At 47.2% G+C, this 16,142-nt stretch overlaps 1 protein-coding gene across 2 annotated transcripts in view; it reads left to right on the top strand.

The window, feature by feature from the left end:
* Nucleotides 1-10,803, top strand: part of TSKU (tsukushi, small leucine rich proteoglycan) — a 37,887-nt gene extending 27,084 nt beyond the window's left edge. Inside the window, exons 1-2 of one of the 2 annotated variants that reach the window (XM_039369811.1) lie at nucleotides 6,198-6,446; nucleotides 9,612-10,803. In XM_039369811.1, the coding sequence (XP_039225745.1) occupies nucleotides 6,444-6,446; nucleotides 9,612-10,676 (1,068 nt within the window). In that variant the 5' untranslated portion in view covers nucleotides 6,198-6,443 and the 3' untranslated portion in view covers nucleotides 10,677-10,803. Of the gene's footprint in view, nucleotides 1-6,197; nucleotides 6,447-9,611 lie in introns of those variants that run through there. The other variant, XM_039369812.1, reaches the window with a different exon arrangement.
* The last annotated feature ends 5,339 nt before the right edge of the window (nucleotides 10,804-16,142 follow it).

The following is a 16,142-nucleotide window of genomic DNA, read 5'->3' as shown; positions in this document are numbered from 1 at the left end:
CGGTGCAGGGAGAGACAGGCATTTGGTGGGAAAAGCAAGGCAAATGTTTAAATCTTTTCTCAGTATTCTTGCGTCGGCCCCTCACAACGGCGGTGCGGCTGCATCTTTGCTCCAGGCAGTGAGCCTGTCTTGAATCTAACTTTGGCACAAAGTTTTGAAGGGATTACAAAACGCTTCCTGCCAGCAACTTCCCAAAGGGGAGGGAGGGGGGAAAAAAGTCGGTTTAAGTCTGATGAAACACCAACCGTGTTAGTTGCTTGGGTTGCCCCCCCCCCCTTAGACAGGTGCTAAATCTCTCAAGCAACACACCACCAATTTCCTAATCTCCAACTGCCGGAAGCCTCCCCGGCCAGCCTCCAGGGCTGTAAAAAAAACACACACACACACACAAACAACACCTAAATGGCAAATACAGGAAGTCCTTGACTTTCATTTAGTGACCGTTCAAAGTTACAACGGGGCAGGAAAGAGTGACTTGCGACCGTTTTTCACACTTAAAAGATTGCAGCATCCCCTTGGTCACGTGATCAAAATTCAGACGCTTGGCGACTGACACGTATTTATGGCGGTTGCAGCGTCCCTGGGGGATCACGTGATCCCCTTTTGCAAGCAAGCAAAGTCAACGGGGGGAAGCCAGATTCGCTTAACGACCGTGTCATTCACTTAACAACTGCAGTGATTCACTTAACACATATGGCATGAAATGTTGCAAAGCGGGGCAAAACTCCCTTAATGCACGTCTCACGTAGGAACAAAGATTTTGGGCTCAGTTATGGTTGTAAGTTGAGGACTGCCTGTATACACCTCACTGAAAATACATATTTCCTGAATTTTGATCATGTGATCGACCACCGGGTCGTAAGGGTGAAAAGCAGTCGTTAAGTCCCTTTTTCCAGTGTCGTAACTTTGATCCCTGAATGAACGGGTGTAAGTCGAGGATCAGCTGTACTGGCGAGCTGGATTTGATTATCTTCGAGAAAGCAATCAATCAAGCTATTCTCCAAAGTGCCTGAAGGCAGGACAAGAAGCAACAGACAGAAACTAACCAAGGAGAGAAGCAACCTAGAACTAAGGAGAAACTTCCTGACAGTGAGAACAATTAATCAGTGGAACAGCCTGCCTCCAGAAGCAGTAAATGCTCCAACACTGGAAGTTTTTCAGAAGAGACTGGACAGCCATTTGCCTGGAACGGTATAGGATTTCCTGCCTGAGCAGGGGGTTGGACTAGATGACCTCCAAGGTCCCTTCCAACTTTATTATTATTATTATTGATCATCGCACAGTCAGCCAGATGTTCAGACTGGATTTGGCATTTTTATCTACCTATCGAGTCCTTCCCAAGGACCTGGGATAGGCAGATGTGGATGTTTGATGGCATCACAGATCTCATCGCAGGATGGAAGCAGTTCCTAGTAAGGCCGCCTTTTGCAACTGACTGATGGCGAATTTGTCAATGCCGATGACGGTGTTCAAGTGGTGCTCCAGTTGTTTTCGGATTGCACCCAAGGCACCTATTACTACTACCCTTGCTTGCCTTTGCCACAGTCTTTCTATTTCTATTTGTATGTATTTTGTTATCTTCTCCAGTTCTTTCTCGTCTATTCTGCTGTCTCCAGGCACTGCCACATCCACTATCCAGACTTTTTTGTCTTTCTTATCGACAATTGTTAAGTCTGGGGTGTTATGTTGCAGGTGCTTGAATTCTGAAGTCCCAGAGCAGTTTAACTTTATCATTTTCTATGACTTTCTTTATTTTATGATCCCACCAGTTCTTGCTTGCAGGCAAATGATATTTCTTGCAGATCTTCCAATGCACCATTGTTGCTACTTTGCTTGTAGTCAGTCTGTGCGATCTTCTTGCAGCAGCTTACCAAGTGGTCCACTGTTTCTTCAGCTTCTTTGCATAGGCGGCACTTACTGTCTGTTGCTGTCTTCTCAATTTTGACTTTGTATGCATTTGTCTTTAAGGCTTGGTCTTGTGCAGCCAGAATTAGTCCCTCGGTCTCTTTCTTCAATTTTCCTGCTCTTAGCCATTGCCAGGTCTTTTTATTATCTGCTTTCCCAGCCATTTTTTTTAATGTACTGGCCATGTAGTGCTTTGTCTTCCCATGCCTCTATTCTGTTCTTCATTTGGTCTTTCTTGTAGGCCAGTTTGGTCTCTCCAGTAGTCAGTAAGCCTTCCTGATATACTAATTTCAGTACCTCTTCATCATTGTCCTTCAGATACTACTACTACTACTACTACTACTACTACTACTACTACTACTACTACTACTACTACTACTATTATTATTATTATATTTATTGCAGGGAATGAAAAAGTCAATACAATGTAGGTAACCTTCCTTCCCATTTGAACCTGGCTGAGGCTCAACTGGAATCTCTTTGTCCAATTTTCTTCCTCCTTCCTCCTCCTCCTCCTCCTCCTCCTCCTCCTCCTCCTCCTCCTCCTCCTCCTCCTCCTTCTTCTTCTTCTTCTCCGTAATAGTAATAGTAGTAAAGTTGGAAGGGACCTTGGAGGTCATCTAGTCCAACCCCCTGCTCAGGCAGGAAACCCTATATCATTTTGGACAAATGGCTGTCCAGTCTATTCTAACAACTCTTTCAGTGTTGGAGCATTCACCGCTTCGGGAGGCAGGTTGTTCCACTGATTAATTGTTCTCACGGTCAGTAAGTTTATCCCTTAGTTCTAGGTTGCTTCTCTACTCCTAGATTAGTTTCCACCCGTTGTTCTTGTCCTGCTTCAATTTTTCTTCTTCTCTTTTCTCTTCTTCTTTTCTTCTTCTTCTTCTTTCTCTTCTTCTTCTTCTCTTTCTTCTTCTTCTTTTCTTTTCTTCTTCTTCTTCTTCTTCTTCTTATTCTTCTTCTTCGTCTTCTTCTCCTCTCTCTCCTACCCTCCTCCTCACCTCCTCCATCCCTCATCCTCTCCTCCTATCCCTACTCCTCCTTCCCCCACTCCTGCCCTCCTCCTCCTCTTCTTCTTCTTCTTCTTCTTCTTCTTCTTCTTCTTCTTCTTCTTCTTCTTCTTCTTCTTCTTCTTCTTCTTCTTCTTCTTCTCCTCCTCCTGCTCCTGCTCCTGCTCCTTCTTCTCCTCTAAATTGCCAAATCAAAAGGCAAGAATATCAACAGAAGGATGGCCCCTTTTCAATTAAGGATTGGTTCCCTTCCTGGCATCAACTGCCAGTGGGAAATCCGGCTGGATCCAGCGGTTTGCAATTTGCTGGCTTAAAGGCTCAGTGAGTTTTGTGCAACGGCCAAGGTGGGGCTGAGGTGTGGCTGTTGTACGGCAGCCATGGCTGGAAAGTCTTTGCTTACACCACAATGCAGGAGCACTTTTCACAGCGAACCGCTGCTTGGCTGACTCCTGTTTGCTTCACCTTTTGCAACACAACCGTTTTCTCTTTCATCAGAAGCCACAACAGGGGAATTCACAGAGACACACACCTTATTTATTTTTATTTTATTTATTTGCATCCTGCCTTTATGATTTGTACAAGTCACTCAAGCTGGAGAAATACACAGGATACCTGACTCCTCCTATTAACTCCAGAACAACCCCCCTGTGAGGTGGGCTGGGATTAGAGGAACTGACTTGCCCAAAGTCACCCAGCTGGCTTCCGTGCTAAAGGCAGGACTAGAACTCACCGTCTCCTGGTGACTGGCCCAAAGTCACCCAGCTGGCTTCCGTGCCAAAGGCAAAACTAGAACTCACCGTCTCCTGGTGACTGGCCCAAAGTCACCCAGCAGGCTTCCGTGCTAAAGGCAAAACTAGAACTCACCATCTCCTAGTAACTGGCCCAAAGTCACCCAGCTGGCTTCCATGCCTAAGGCAAAACTAGAACTCACCATCTCCTAGTAACTGGCCCAAAGTCACCCAGCTGGCTTCCATGCCTAAGGCAAAACTAGAACTCACCGTCTCCTAGTAACTGGCCCAAAGTCACCCAGCTGGCTTCCATGCTAAAGGCAGGACTAGAACTCACCGTCTCCTGGTGACTGGCCCAAAGTCACCCAGCAGGCTTCCGTGCTAAAGGCAAAACTAGAACTCACCATCTCCTGGTAACTGGCCCAAAGTCACCCAGCAGGCTTCCATGCCTAAGGCAAAACTAGAACTCACCATCTCCTAATAACTGGCCCAAAGTCACCCAGCTGGCTTCCATACCTAAGGCAGGACTAGAACTCACCGTCTCCTGGTGACTGGCCCGAAGTCAGCCAGCCGGCTTCCCTGCCTATGTCGGAAGACTACAGGGACTCCTTGACGTACAACCAGAATTCAGCCCCAAATTTGTGTTGCCAAGGGAGACAGTTGTGTGTGTTTTGCCACGCTGTGGGCTGACTTTGGTTGCAATGCTGCATTCTAATCACTGCGCCACTCAGGTTCCTGACAGTGCAAAAAACCATTTCCCACCATCCAGTCAGAACTGAAGAAGCTTCTTGGGATGAGAAGCGAAACGTCTTCAAAGAAAAACAAGGAAGTCCAGTTGCCCCGTGAAAAAGCCCCTTTGGGACAACCCTGACCTGGAGGACGGAGAGTCATGTAGAATATCAAATTTGGAAGGGACTTTGGAGGTCATCTAATCCAACCCACTGCTCAAGCAGGAGATCCTATATTATTCCAGAGAAAGGGCTGTCCAATCTCTTCTTGAAAATCTCCAGTGATGGAGCACCTGCAACTTCTGGAGGCAGGTTGTTCCACTGGTTAATTATTCTCCATGCCAGAAAATTTCTCCTTAGTTCTCAGGTTGCTTCTCTCCTTGATTAGTTTCCACCCGTTGCTTCTTGTCCTACCTTCAGGCGCCTTGGAGAATAGCTTGACTGCCTCTTCTTTGGGGCAGCCCCTGAGATACTGGAAGACTGCTATCATGTCCCCCCTCGTCCTTCTCTTCATTAAACTAGATATACCCAATTCCAGCAGCCTTTCCTTATATCAATGGTTCTCAACCTTTTTAATGCCGCGACCCCCAACCGGTCATAAGCCGAGGACTACTCAACCGGTCGTAAGTCGAGGAATATTCAACTGGTGCAGCACCGTTTGCAGACTTGGACTTTTGGCGGGCTCAGCAGGGCAGAGACAGCCTGGACAATTCCTATTGGCTTTTGAAAGCCAATAGAATTAGACTCTATTTAAGAGAGTCTATTCTATTGGCTTTCAAAAGCCAATAGAATAAAAGGGAGTAGCACCGCTAAGGAAAAGGGGGGGGAAATGGCGGACTGCGTTTGGCGACCCCCGTGAAATGGTCGTTCGACCCCAAATGGGGTCCCGACCCACAGGTTGAGAACCGCTGCCTTATATGCTTTGGCCTCCAGTCCCCTAATCATCTTTGTTGCTCTTCTCTGTACTCTTTCTAGAGTCTCAACATCTTTTTTTACATTGTGGTGATCAAAACTGGCACTGTATTAATGCGTTAATTAAGTATTAACCTATTAGGATGAAAAGTAGCAACCTGTTCTGTTGTTAGCAAGCTTCTGGAAAATCCATGCCAGTTTTTCATTTCATTTTCCCCAATCCCCGGGTTTTTCCTCAAGCCCTTGCAAGCCTAAACTTGCAAGCTGCTGGTTTGGTTTGGTTTTTGCTTCCCAATTTGCAGGGATGGAGGAGAGAGAAAGAGAGGGAAAGAGGAGAGAGAGAGAGAGAAGGAGAGAGAGAGAGAGATAGAAGAGGAGAGAGAGAGAGAAAGAGAGAGAGAGAAAAGGGAGAGAGAAAAGAGGAGAGAGAAGGAGATAGAAAAAGAGGGAAAGAGAAAGAGACAAAGAAAGAGGAGAAAGAAGAGACAGAAAGCAGGAGAGAAAACAAAGGAAAGAGGAGAGAAAGAGAGATAGAAGGAGAGAGAGATGGGAGAGTGAAAGAGAAAGAGGAGAGAAAAGAGCAGGAGAGAGGAGAAAGAGAGAAGGAGAAAGAAAGGAGAGAAAACAGAGAGAGATGGGAGAGTGAAAGAGAGAAAGAGGAGAGAGAAAAAGAGCAGGAAAGAAGGAGAGAAAGACAAAGAAGGAGAAGAAAGAAGAGATAGAATGAAGGAGAGAGAAAACAGGAGAGGAGAGAGAGAAAGAAGGAGAGAGAAAAGGAGCGAGAGATGGGAAAGCGAGAGAGAAAATGAAGGAGAGAGATGGGAGAGCAAGAGAGAAAGAAGAGAGAAAACAGGAAAGAGAAGGAGAGAAAGAGATGTGGAGAGCAAAAGACAGAAAGAGAGAAAGAGGAGAGAGAAAAAGAGAAGGAAAGAGAAGGAGAGAGAGGGAGGAGAAGGGGAGAGAAAGAGAGAAAGAGAAGGAGGGAGTGTCTGGGAGACAGAGAAATGGAGTCAGGGTAGGGTGACGCTTCTCCAGTTTCAACCCAGAAAGCAAATGTCTGCTCTTTTGTTCCTAGTTGAGGGACTGCTGATCACTCTGGAATAGCATTGTTGATCCATGCAGTTTAGCCTTGTCTAAATCAGTGTGTCTCAACCTGGACAATGGTAAGAAAGCAGATTTCAGCGCTGATGGGCTGTGGAATTCTGGGAATTGAAGTCCACAAGTCTCGAAGGTGCCCAGGTTGAGAAACCCCATCTAAACTCCCAGCTGATCAGAACTTGGGCGCCTGAGCAAATTGGCATGTTATTTATGACAGTTGCGGTGGTTGTGTGATCCCCATTGATGACCTTCCTAGCTGGCTTCTGTTTAGGACAGGGGTAGGCAACCTTGGCTCTTTTATGACTCGCGGACTTCAACTCCCAGAATTCCTCAGCCAGCATGGGGGGAACTATGGTCCCTTCATGACTTGTGGATTTCAACTCCCAGAATTCCTGAGCCAGCATGAGGGAACTATGGCTCCTTCATGACTTGTGGACTTCAATTCCCAGAATTCCTGAGCCAGTATGGGGAACTATGGCTCCTTCATGACTTGTGGACTTCAACTCCCAGAATTCCTGAGCCAGCATGGGCAACTATGGTCCCTTCATGACTTGTGGACTTCAACTCCCAGAATTCCTGAGCCAGCATGGGGAAACTATGGCTCCTTCATGACTTGTGGACTTCAATTCTCAGAATTCCTCTGTCAGCATGGGGGAACTATGGTCCCTTCATGACTTGCGGACTTCAACTCCCAGAATTCCTGAGTCAACATGGGGGAACTATGGCCCCTTCATGACTTGTGGACTTCAACTCCCAGAATTCCTGAGCCAGCATGGGGGAACTATGGCCCCTTCATGACTTTTGGACTTCAACTTCCCCCATGCTGGCTGAGGAATTCTGGGAGTTGAAGTCCATGAGTCATAAAAGAGCTAAGGTTGCCTACCCCTGGTTTAGGAAAATCCAACGGGAGAAGCGAGACGTGCTTAACGACCACATGCTTCCCTTAACAACTGGAGTGATTCGCCTCAAAATTTCTGCCGCTCAGCGAGACCGATCTTAAGCGAGGCCTGCCCCTATTTTAGGAGCTTCCTTGTCACCGTCCTTAAGTGAATCACCACCGCCGTTAAGGCACTTTAAGCGGATCCAGCTATCCCCTGTTGACTTGGGCTGTCAGAAGTTCGCCAAAGGGGATAGTTACGTGACTCTGGGACCCGGCGACCGTCATAAATATGAGCCGGTTGCCAAGCGTCCAAGGTTTTGATCCCGTGACCCACGGGGGATGCTACAACGGCCGTGCGTGTGAAGAACGGTCATAAGTCAGGGGTTTTTTTCAGTGCCGTTGTAGCTTTGACGGGTTTTAAGTCGAGAACTACCTGCAAATCTCCAGGGTTTCTGTAAAACTTTGGCAAATATTTTGGAGAAGGGGGGGAAGCATTAAAGGTATAAAGGAATGCTATAAAAGCAACACCGTTTGGAGGTTTTGAGTGACTTTGCCTTGCTTTGTTCACTCTTGGCCTGGCTCGTCTCTTTTTCTGTTTAAAAATAGACGCTGTTAATCATCTTGGGAGGCTACTGTATATAATTTATTCCTACTGTCACCTCCCTTGTCTTCAGCTGCCACTGCTGGTCTCACTTTCTTGTTCCCGTTTGAAAGGGCCATTTCTATAAATCCACCCTGGAGTTCTTTCAGTGTTTGAAACATGCCAGCCAGCTTTTAAAGCAGTGGTTCTCAACCTTTTTATTGCCGAGACCCCCCAACCGGTCGTAAGTCGAGGACTACTCAACCGGTCGTAAGTCGAGGACTACTCAACGGGTGCAGCACCGTTTGCAGAATGGGACTTTTGGCGGGCTCAGCAGGGCAGAGACAGCCTGGACAATTCCTATTGGCCTTTGAAAGCCAATAGAATTAGACTCTATTCAAGAGAGTCTATTCTATTGGCTTTCAAAAGCCAATAGAATAAAAGGGAGCAGCACAGCTAAGGAAAAGGGGGAAAAAAATGGCGGACTGCGTTGTTTGGCGACCCCCGTGAAATGGTCGTTCGACCCCAGATGGGGTCCCGACCCACAGGTTGAGAACCACTGATTCAGACGCTCCTATTTAGGACGGTTGCGATGACCTGGAGTCATGTGATCCCCTTTTGCAGCCTTCTGACAAGCAAAGTCAATGGGGGGGGGGAAGCCAGATTCGCTTAACGACCAGGTGACTAATTGAACGACTGCAGCGATTCGCTCGACACAATTGTGGTGAGACAAGTCGTAAAACTGGCCAGAATTCATTTAACCACCGCCTTGCTTAGCGACAGAAATTTGAAGCTCATTGTGGTCGTGAGTCAAGGACTACCCGTGCAGCCGTTGTATTTGGCTGACCGAAAGACCTGTAGGCTAGCATCTCCCAACCTAAATAATAATAATAATAATGTGGATGTTTGATGGTATTATTATTATTATAATATAATAATAATAATTATTATTATTATGGATCATCGCACAGTCAGCCAGATGTTCAGACTGGATTTGGCATTTTGTCTACCTATCGAGTCCTTACCCAGGACCTGGGATAGGCAGATCTGGATGTTTGATGGTATTTTTAATTTTATTATTATTATTATTATTATTATTATTATTATTATTATTATTATTATTATTATTACTACTACTATTATTATTATTATTATTATTATTATTATTATTATTATTATCCAGGCACTGCCAATTATTATTATTATTATTATTATTATTATTATTATTATTATTGGTAGACAAAATGCCAAATCCAGTCTGAACATCTGGCTGTGCGATGATCAATAATAATAAAGTTGGAAGGGACCTTGGAGGTCATCTAGTCCAACCCCCTGCTCAGGCAGGAAACTCTATAGCATTCCAGGCAAATGGCTGTCCAATCTCTTCTTTAAAACTTCCAGTGTTGGAGCATTCACTGCTTCTGGAGGCAGGTGGTTCCACTGGTTAATTGTTCTCACTGTCAGGAAGTTTCTCCTTAGTTCCAGGTTGCTTCTCTCCTTGATTAGTTTCCATCCGTTGCTTCTTGTCCTGCCTTCAGGCACTTTGGAGAATAGCTTGATTCCCTCTTCTTTGGGGCAGCCCCTGAGATACTGGAACACGGCTATCATGTAACCTTCTAGAGAAGTTCTGGATCAACATTGTTAGGGAAGAAGGTCCCTGAGGGATCCCAGAGTCTGAATAGAATTTTAGGATCTGCCTTCATTCACCTGTGTCACGTCCGCTTCTTCCATTTTTGTCTTTGTTTTTTTTTTGTTGTTGTTGTTCTGCAGGTATCCGGGATGTCTTCTTTGGCTTGGTTCCACCTGCTGCTAGTCCTGCCCTGTTTTGGCACCTCAAGGACTTGCTTTCCGAGGTGTCACTGCGAAGTGGAGACCTTTGGGCTGTTTGACAGCTTCAGCCTCACCAAAGTTGACTGTAGTGGGATCGGATCCCACCTAGTGCCCGTCCCCATTCCATTGGACACCACCTATTTGGACCTATCTTCCAACCATCTGGAAGCCATCAACCAGTCCATGTTAACCGGGCCTGGTTACACCACCCTGGTGGGCCTTGACTTGAGCTACAATAAAATCTCCCAGGTCATCCCCGCCACCTTCTCCAGACTCCGGTACCTTGAGTCTTTGGATCTGAGTCATAACTCTTTGGGGGCCATCCCCGAGGACTGCTTTTCTCAGTCACCTCTGGGAGACGTGGACCTCAGCAGCAACCACCTCTTGCAGATCAGCCTGAACGTCTTTGCCTTCAAAGGTCAAGGGAAACCCATCAACGTTGACCTTTCCAACAACTTAATCAGCCGGGTGTCCAGAGAACCGGATAAAACCGTTCCTAACATTCAGAGCTTAAATCTCGCGGGGAACCAATTAACCAGCATTCCAGATCTTCAAGGGATCCCCCTTCGCTACTTAAACCTGGATGGAAACCCGGTCTCCGTCGTTAAGAAAGATGCCTTCTTGGGGCTGAAAGGGCTAACCCACTTGTCACTAAGTGGAATTCACCATCTTGTCAACATTTTGCCTTTTGGCTTCAAGGACCTGTCTGCTCTCCAAGTGCTGGACTTATCTAATAACCCCAACATTAAATCCTTGAACCCCAAGGTTTTTTACAGCTTGAGTTCTTTGCAAGAGCTCAACCTGTCAGGGACGGGGGTGGCCACCGCTTTCTCCAAACCCATGTTGAGATACTTGCCTTCCATCAAAAGCGTGGCCTTGGGCAAGAACATCCGGTGTCTGAGGACCATTCGTGAAGGCCACTACCACAGAGCAGCTGGACCGAACAAGAAAGAGGTCCTAAGGTGTCACAATGGCCACGGATCCGTGGCGCCGTACGTTTTGTGACGAGAGGACACGAACAGGACTCCTTTGTTAAAAACACAGCCACCGATGTGCCTTCTGTAAAAGCATTTAATTTATATCTTTTTTGGTATATGTCAATTCTGACGTTATAATAATTGATTGGACAGAGCGTTTGTGGAGTGTGGTTTTATTTCAGTGGTCCCCAAAACATTCCAGCTCTGTGGACCGCCGGCAGCAGGGTGGCGGGGATGGTTTCACACGCCTGCCACTTGTGCAAATGCAGCTTCGCACGCTTGTGCACTCGCCTGCAGCTTGCATGGCCCAGTTCCTAAGATAGGATAGGATAGGATAGGATAGGATAGGATAGGATAGGATAGGATAGGATAGGATAGGATAGGATAAGACAAGACAGCGGTTCTCAACCTGTGGGTCGCGACCCCATTTGGGGTCGAACGACCATTTCACAGGGGTCGCCAAACAACGCAGTCCTCTATTTTTTTCCCCTTTTCCTTAGCTGTGCTACTCCCTTTTATTCTATTGGCTTTTGAAAGCCAATAGAATAGACTCTCTTGAATAGAGTCTAATTCTATTGGCTTTCAAAAGCCAATAGGAATTGTCCAGGCTGTCTCTGCCCTGCTGAGCCCGCCAAAAGCCCCAGACTGCAAACGGTGCTGCAAGTTGTCTGCAGCGAAGGCGAGCTGTCTGGAAGCTTCCACCCCTCCCTGCTGAGCAGCTACTAAAAATGTAAGTAAAAGAGGGCCAGGGGTGGGAGATGGGAGGCCGGCAGGCGCAGGGAGGGTTGCTGGCACGCATGGGGCCCGGCGGGTGCCTTACCTCCCTTGGGCTGGGCCAGCTGGTGGCCCAGCCGGTGGTCACCCTGCGCCCTTGCTGCCCCTTGCCAGCTACGCCTTGGCTGGCGCAAGGGGCAGCACCACGCATGCGCGGCGGCTCCCAGGCAGGGAAAGTCCTCGACTTACGACCGGTTGGGTAGTCCTTAACTTACGACTGGTTGGGTAGTCCTTGACTTACGACCGGTTGGGGGTCGCAGCATTAAAAAGGTTGAGAACCACTGAGATAAGATAACCTTTATTGTCATTTTTTTTTACTGTGGGCACAACAGCACACATCAAAAATGAAATTTAGTTGCCCGCTCTCAAAGTCAAACACATACATGACACACACCTAAACATACTATATACAACATATGTATAGACCTGTACCCCTACATATACATAACAAATATTAAATACTGTCCATCTTGAATATATAACGGAAGGAGGAAGCTTGCGAGTTCACAAGGTTAATGCTGTTTGGAATGAAACTCTGGCTGAATCTGGATGTTCTGCTACGGATACCACGAAGCCCCCCCCCCTCCCAGAAGGTAACAAGGAAAACAGGTCGTGAAGAAGACGTGTCATGTCCCAGATAATCCTGCGGACCCTGCTCAAGCAGCGCTTCTGTGCTATGTCCTGGATGGGAGGGAAGGAACTGCCCATAACTTTTTCTGCCGTCCTCACCACCCTCTGCACCGCCTTCCTGTCTGAAGCAGGGATGCTTCCAAACCAGACTGTGATGCTGTATGACAGGATGCTCTCGATCATCCTTCTGTGGAAAGTGGTAAGGATAGGAGAAGGAAGATGTCCTTTTCTCACACGACACAGAAAATGCAGGCGCTGTGGACACTGGTCTGTGGACCAAGGTGTCATGGTTCCGACAGATGAAACCCAATAAAGAACTTGAAGGCAAGGCAAGCTCTGACACAAGGTTTGGGGAACCCCGGTTTATTTGATTTCCTAACCCCCAATTGATCTCCTTGAAACCTGAGACCACAGCCGTGGATCTACGGCAGTCCCCCAACCTTTATGGATTGGCAGCCCAGAGGGGGAGAGAGGGGAAACAGGAATTTATTTATTTATTTATTTATTTATGAGACTTATATACCACTTTAAGTGCGAGCACTCTCTAAACGGTGTACACCAGTAAGCAATGTATATATATATATTTACATTGCCCCCAACAATCTGGGTCCTCATTTTACCTACCCCAGAAGGATGGAAGGCTGAGTCAACCTTGAGCCGGGGAGATTTGAACCGCTGACCTGCTGAACACCGTCAGCTAAAGTGGCCTGCAGTACTGCACTCTAACTGCTGCGCCACCTCGGCTCTGTTTAGTGGGAGGGGCAGCTGCGAGTGCATGCATGTATGTACGTGAGTGCATGTTGCTAGTGTGAGGGGGGCCAAGCACCCCTGTGACGCTCGCACGAGTGAGGCAGCGAGCATCTGCAACGCTCGTACGAGCAAGTTAATCCCTGAGCAAGTTAATCCCTGACCGCTCACACAAGTGGGGTGACAAGTGCCCACACAAATGGGGCCGCAAGTGCCCATGACCCTTGTGTGAGTGAGGCTCCAACTGCCTGCAACCTTCACGCGAGTGGGGCCACAGGCGCCCACAATGTTCGCTTGAGTGGGACTGTGTGTGTGCATCTGCGCACATAGCAGCCAGCCACTCATGTAGCCCGGTTGCAAATAGGCTATGGACCGGTAATGGGCTGCAGCCCACAGATTGTGGACCACCGATCTACAATGTCCTTCAGATACAAGTAGCCCCTGACTTACAACCATTCATTTATTTTGTGACCATTCAAAGTTGCAACGACACTGGGAAAAGTGACGTACGACTGGTTTGGATGCTTATGACCGTTGTAGCATCTCCATATGTGGTCAAAATTTGGCAACTGTCAGCTTGGCAACTGACTCATATTTATGACAGTTGCAGTGCTCCGGGTTCACGTGCTCTCCTTTGGTTGACCTACTGTCAAGCAAAGTCAATGATGGAAGCCAGATTCGGGGTGCTAATTTAACTTAAGTGGAACATATGTGGTCAAAAGGGCCGAAAAATGGGGCAAATTTCACTTAATGTCTGTCTCACTTAGCAGAATAAATTTCGGGCCCAATGGTGGTCGTACATAGAGGACTCTCTGCACTGCCACTATTGTTATTTTACCATCGTGGGAAACGGAAGCCCCCACTTTTCCAAAAGAGCTTTAACCTGTCTCTCTTCTGTTCTGGTTACGTCACGGCTAAAGCCGAGTTAAGTGCAAGGCAAACATTACGCACGTCTCTCTCAACGCTTTTCCCAAGGCTTTACAAAGCCCTGTTCATTTTCCACCCAACTGACATTTTGGGCTGAAACAATTTCATTTTCTGTCTTGCCCTCTCGGCCAATCCATGCAACGGAAGGCAGATTTCAACTGTCGCTCTCCGGATTCAGCAGGATCAAATGGAAAACTTCCCTGCCAGCCTGGATGTCAAATATTTGCAAGGCGCATAGGGGAAAAAAAAACAACGAAAAGAACAGATCTTGAAAAAAGGATGATATAAGCAAAATAAACAAGTCGGCAATCTGGGGCTTGCAATTAAAGTGGTTTTTTTTTTTTTTAAGACTGCCTCAGAAGGCAGCGTTCCAATTTCTTGGGGGTTGATCTACTTCAGGGGTCTTCAAACTTGGCTCTTGTATGACTGGCTGAGGAATGCTGGGAGTTGAAGTCCACAAGTCATGAAGAGGCCATAGTTCCCTCATGCTGGCTGAGGAATTCTGGGAGTTGAAGTCCACAAGTCATGAAGGGATCAAGTCCTCATGCTGGCTGAGGAATTCTGGGAGTTGAAGTCCATGAGTCGTGAAGGGGCCATAGTTCCCCCATGCTGGCTGAGGAATTATGGGAGTTGAAGTCTGCAAGTTATAAAGGGGCCATAGTTTCCCCATGCTGCCTCAGGAATTCTGGGAGTTGAAGTCCGCAAGTCATGAAGGGACCAAGTCCTCATGCTGGCTGAGAAATTCTGGGAGTTGAAGTCCATAAGTCATGAAGGGACCAAGTCCTCATGCTGGCTGAGGAATTCTGGGAGTTTGAAGTCTACAAGTCCTGAAGGGGCCATAGTTCCCCCATGCTGGCTGAGGAATTCTAGGAGTTGAAGTCCACAAGTCATGAAGGGACCAAGTCCTCATGCTGGCTGAGAAATTCTGGGAGTTGAAGTCCACAAGTCATAAAAGGGCCAAGTTTGAAGACCCCTGATCTATTTGTTTTTTTTTTCCTTTTGAAGATTTGAGAAAATCACGCTCCTATGCATTTCTCCTGAATACATGCAGAACTTTAGTAGGTATTTTTTAAAAAAAATATATGTCAGTGTACAGGTAAGTCCTCAGCTTATGGGCGAAATGGAGCCCCGAATTTAGGTGGCTGAGCAAGAAATTGGTTAAGTGAGTTTTGCCCCCTTTTACAACGTTCCCTGCCACGGTTGTTAAGTGAATCTGGATTGCCTCGTAAAATATCAACACAAGATCCCGGCACGCTGCGACCGTCATAAATACGAACCAGTTGTCAAGCATCTGAATTTTGATTACATGATCACGGGGATGCTGCAAAGGTCATACCTGTGAAAAACAGCCATAAGTCACTTTTTTCAGTCCCGTTGTAACTTTGAACGGTCACTAAACAAACTGTTGTAAATAGAGGAGAACTACTTGTCTATATTTTCCCAAATAGCTTTGATTTTTTGTCCAAATTTCTCCGGGACCGGCTGATTGTATTCTAACACAGGGGTCCCCAACATGTGGCCCGCAGCCCGGGAATGGGCCGTGGCCTGCTGGCCACCATATACATGCGTGTGCACACACACCCTCACTTGTGTTAGTGCCGCGGCCACAGGGCGCAAAAACAGGACTCCGTGCCACGGGCTGCAAAAACAGGCTGCTACCACCCTATGGGGTGCAAAAATGGGTGCCGCCATGCCACGAGATACAAAAGGGCTGCCATCACACCATGGGGCGCAAAAATGGGTGCTGCCATGCCACAGGGCACAAAAACGGGCTGCCACTGCACCATGGGTGCAAAAATGGATGCCGCCATGCCATGGGGCACTAAAACAGGCCACCACTGCAAAAACGGTCTCCACCGTGCCACAGGGAGCAGAAACAAGGCACTGTGCCACGCAAAAATGCAGCAGTGTTAGTGACTATCACGCGGGTGCTAGCCTTGCCCCATTTGCGGCACGCATGTGTTCGCGGCCCTGTGCACACGGACATACACGCCCGCATATAAAATGCTTCCCCCTCTTTTCCTCCAGTCCGCCAACTGACAAAGTTTGCTGACCTCTGTTCTAACACAGGAGCTACTTCTAAGGAATTAGTTTTAAAATCCGAGCCACCTCAACACTTTTTTAAAGAAAAAAAAATAAAAAATCAGGAACTCAAAAAATAACAAGTAGGGCGTGCATTTAATTATCGATCAGAAAAAGTTGACGACAGGCGTCGGTCTAACGTCGCCACCTAAGTTCTGCCTCGACGGGTGTACAGATAGTCCTCGCGTTATGACCACAGGGAAGGGAAGACACTTGTTAAGTGCATTTTGCACCGTTTTATGACCTCTCTTGCCACAGCTATTAAGTCAGTCGCTGCAGTTGATAAGTTAGTAACATGGCTATTATGTGAATCCGGCTTCCCCTTGGTCAGTAG

Source organism: Crotalus tigris, unplaced genomic scaffold, assembly GCF_016545835.1.
Source record: "Crotalus tigris isolate CLP2741 ecotype Arizona unplaced genomic scaffold, ASM1654583v1 scf7180000021252.422678, whole genome shotgun sequence".
Taxonomy (NCBI): Eukaryota; Metazoa; Chordata; class Lepidosauria; order Squamata; family Viperidae; genus Crotalus; species Crotalus tigris.
The sequence above is the reverse complement of the archived record's forward strand: the minus strand, read 5'-3'. Positions and strand labels throughout refer to the sequence as shown.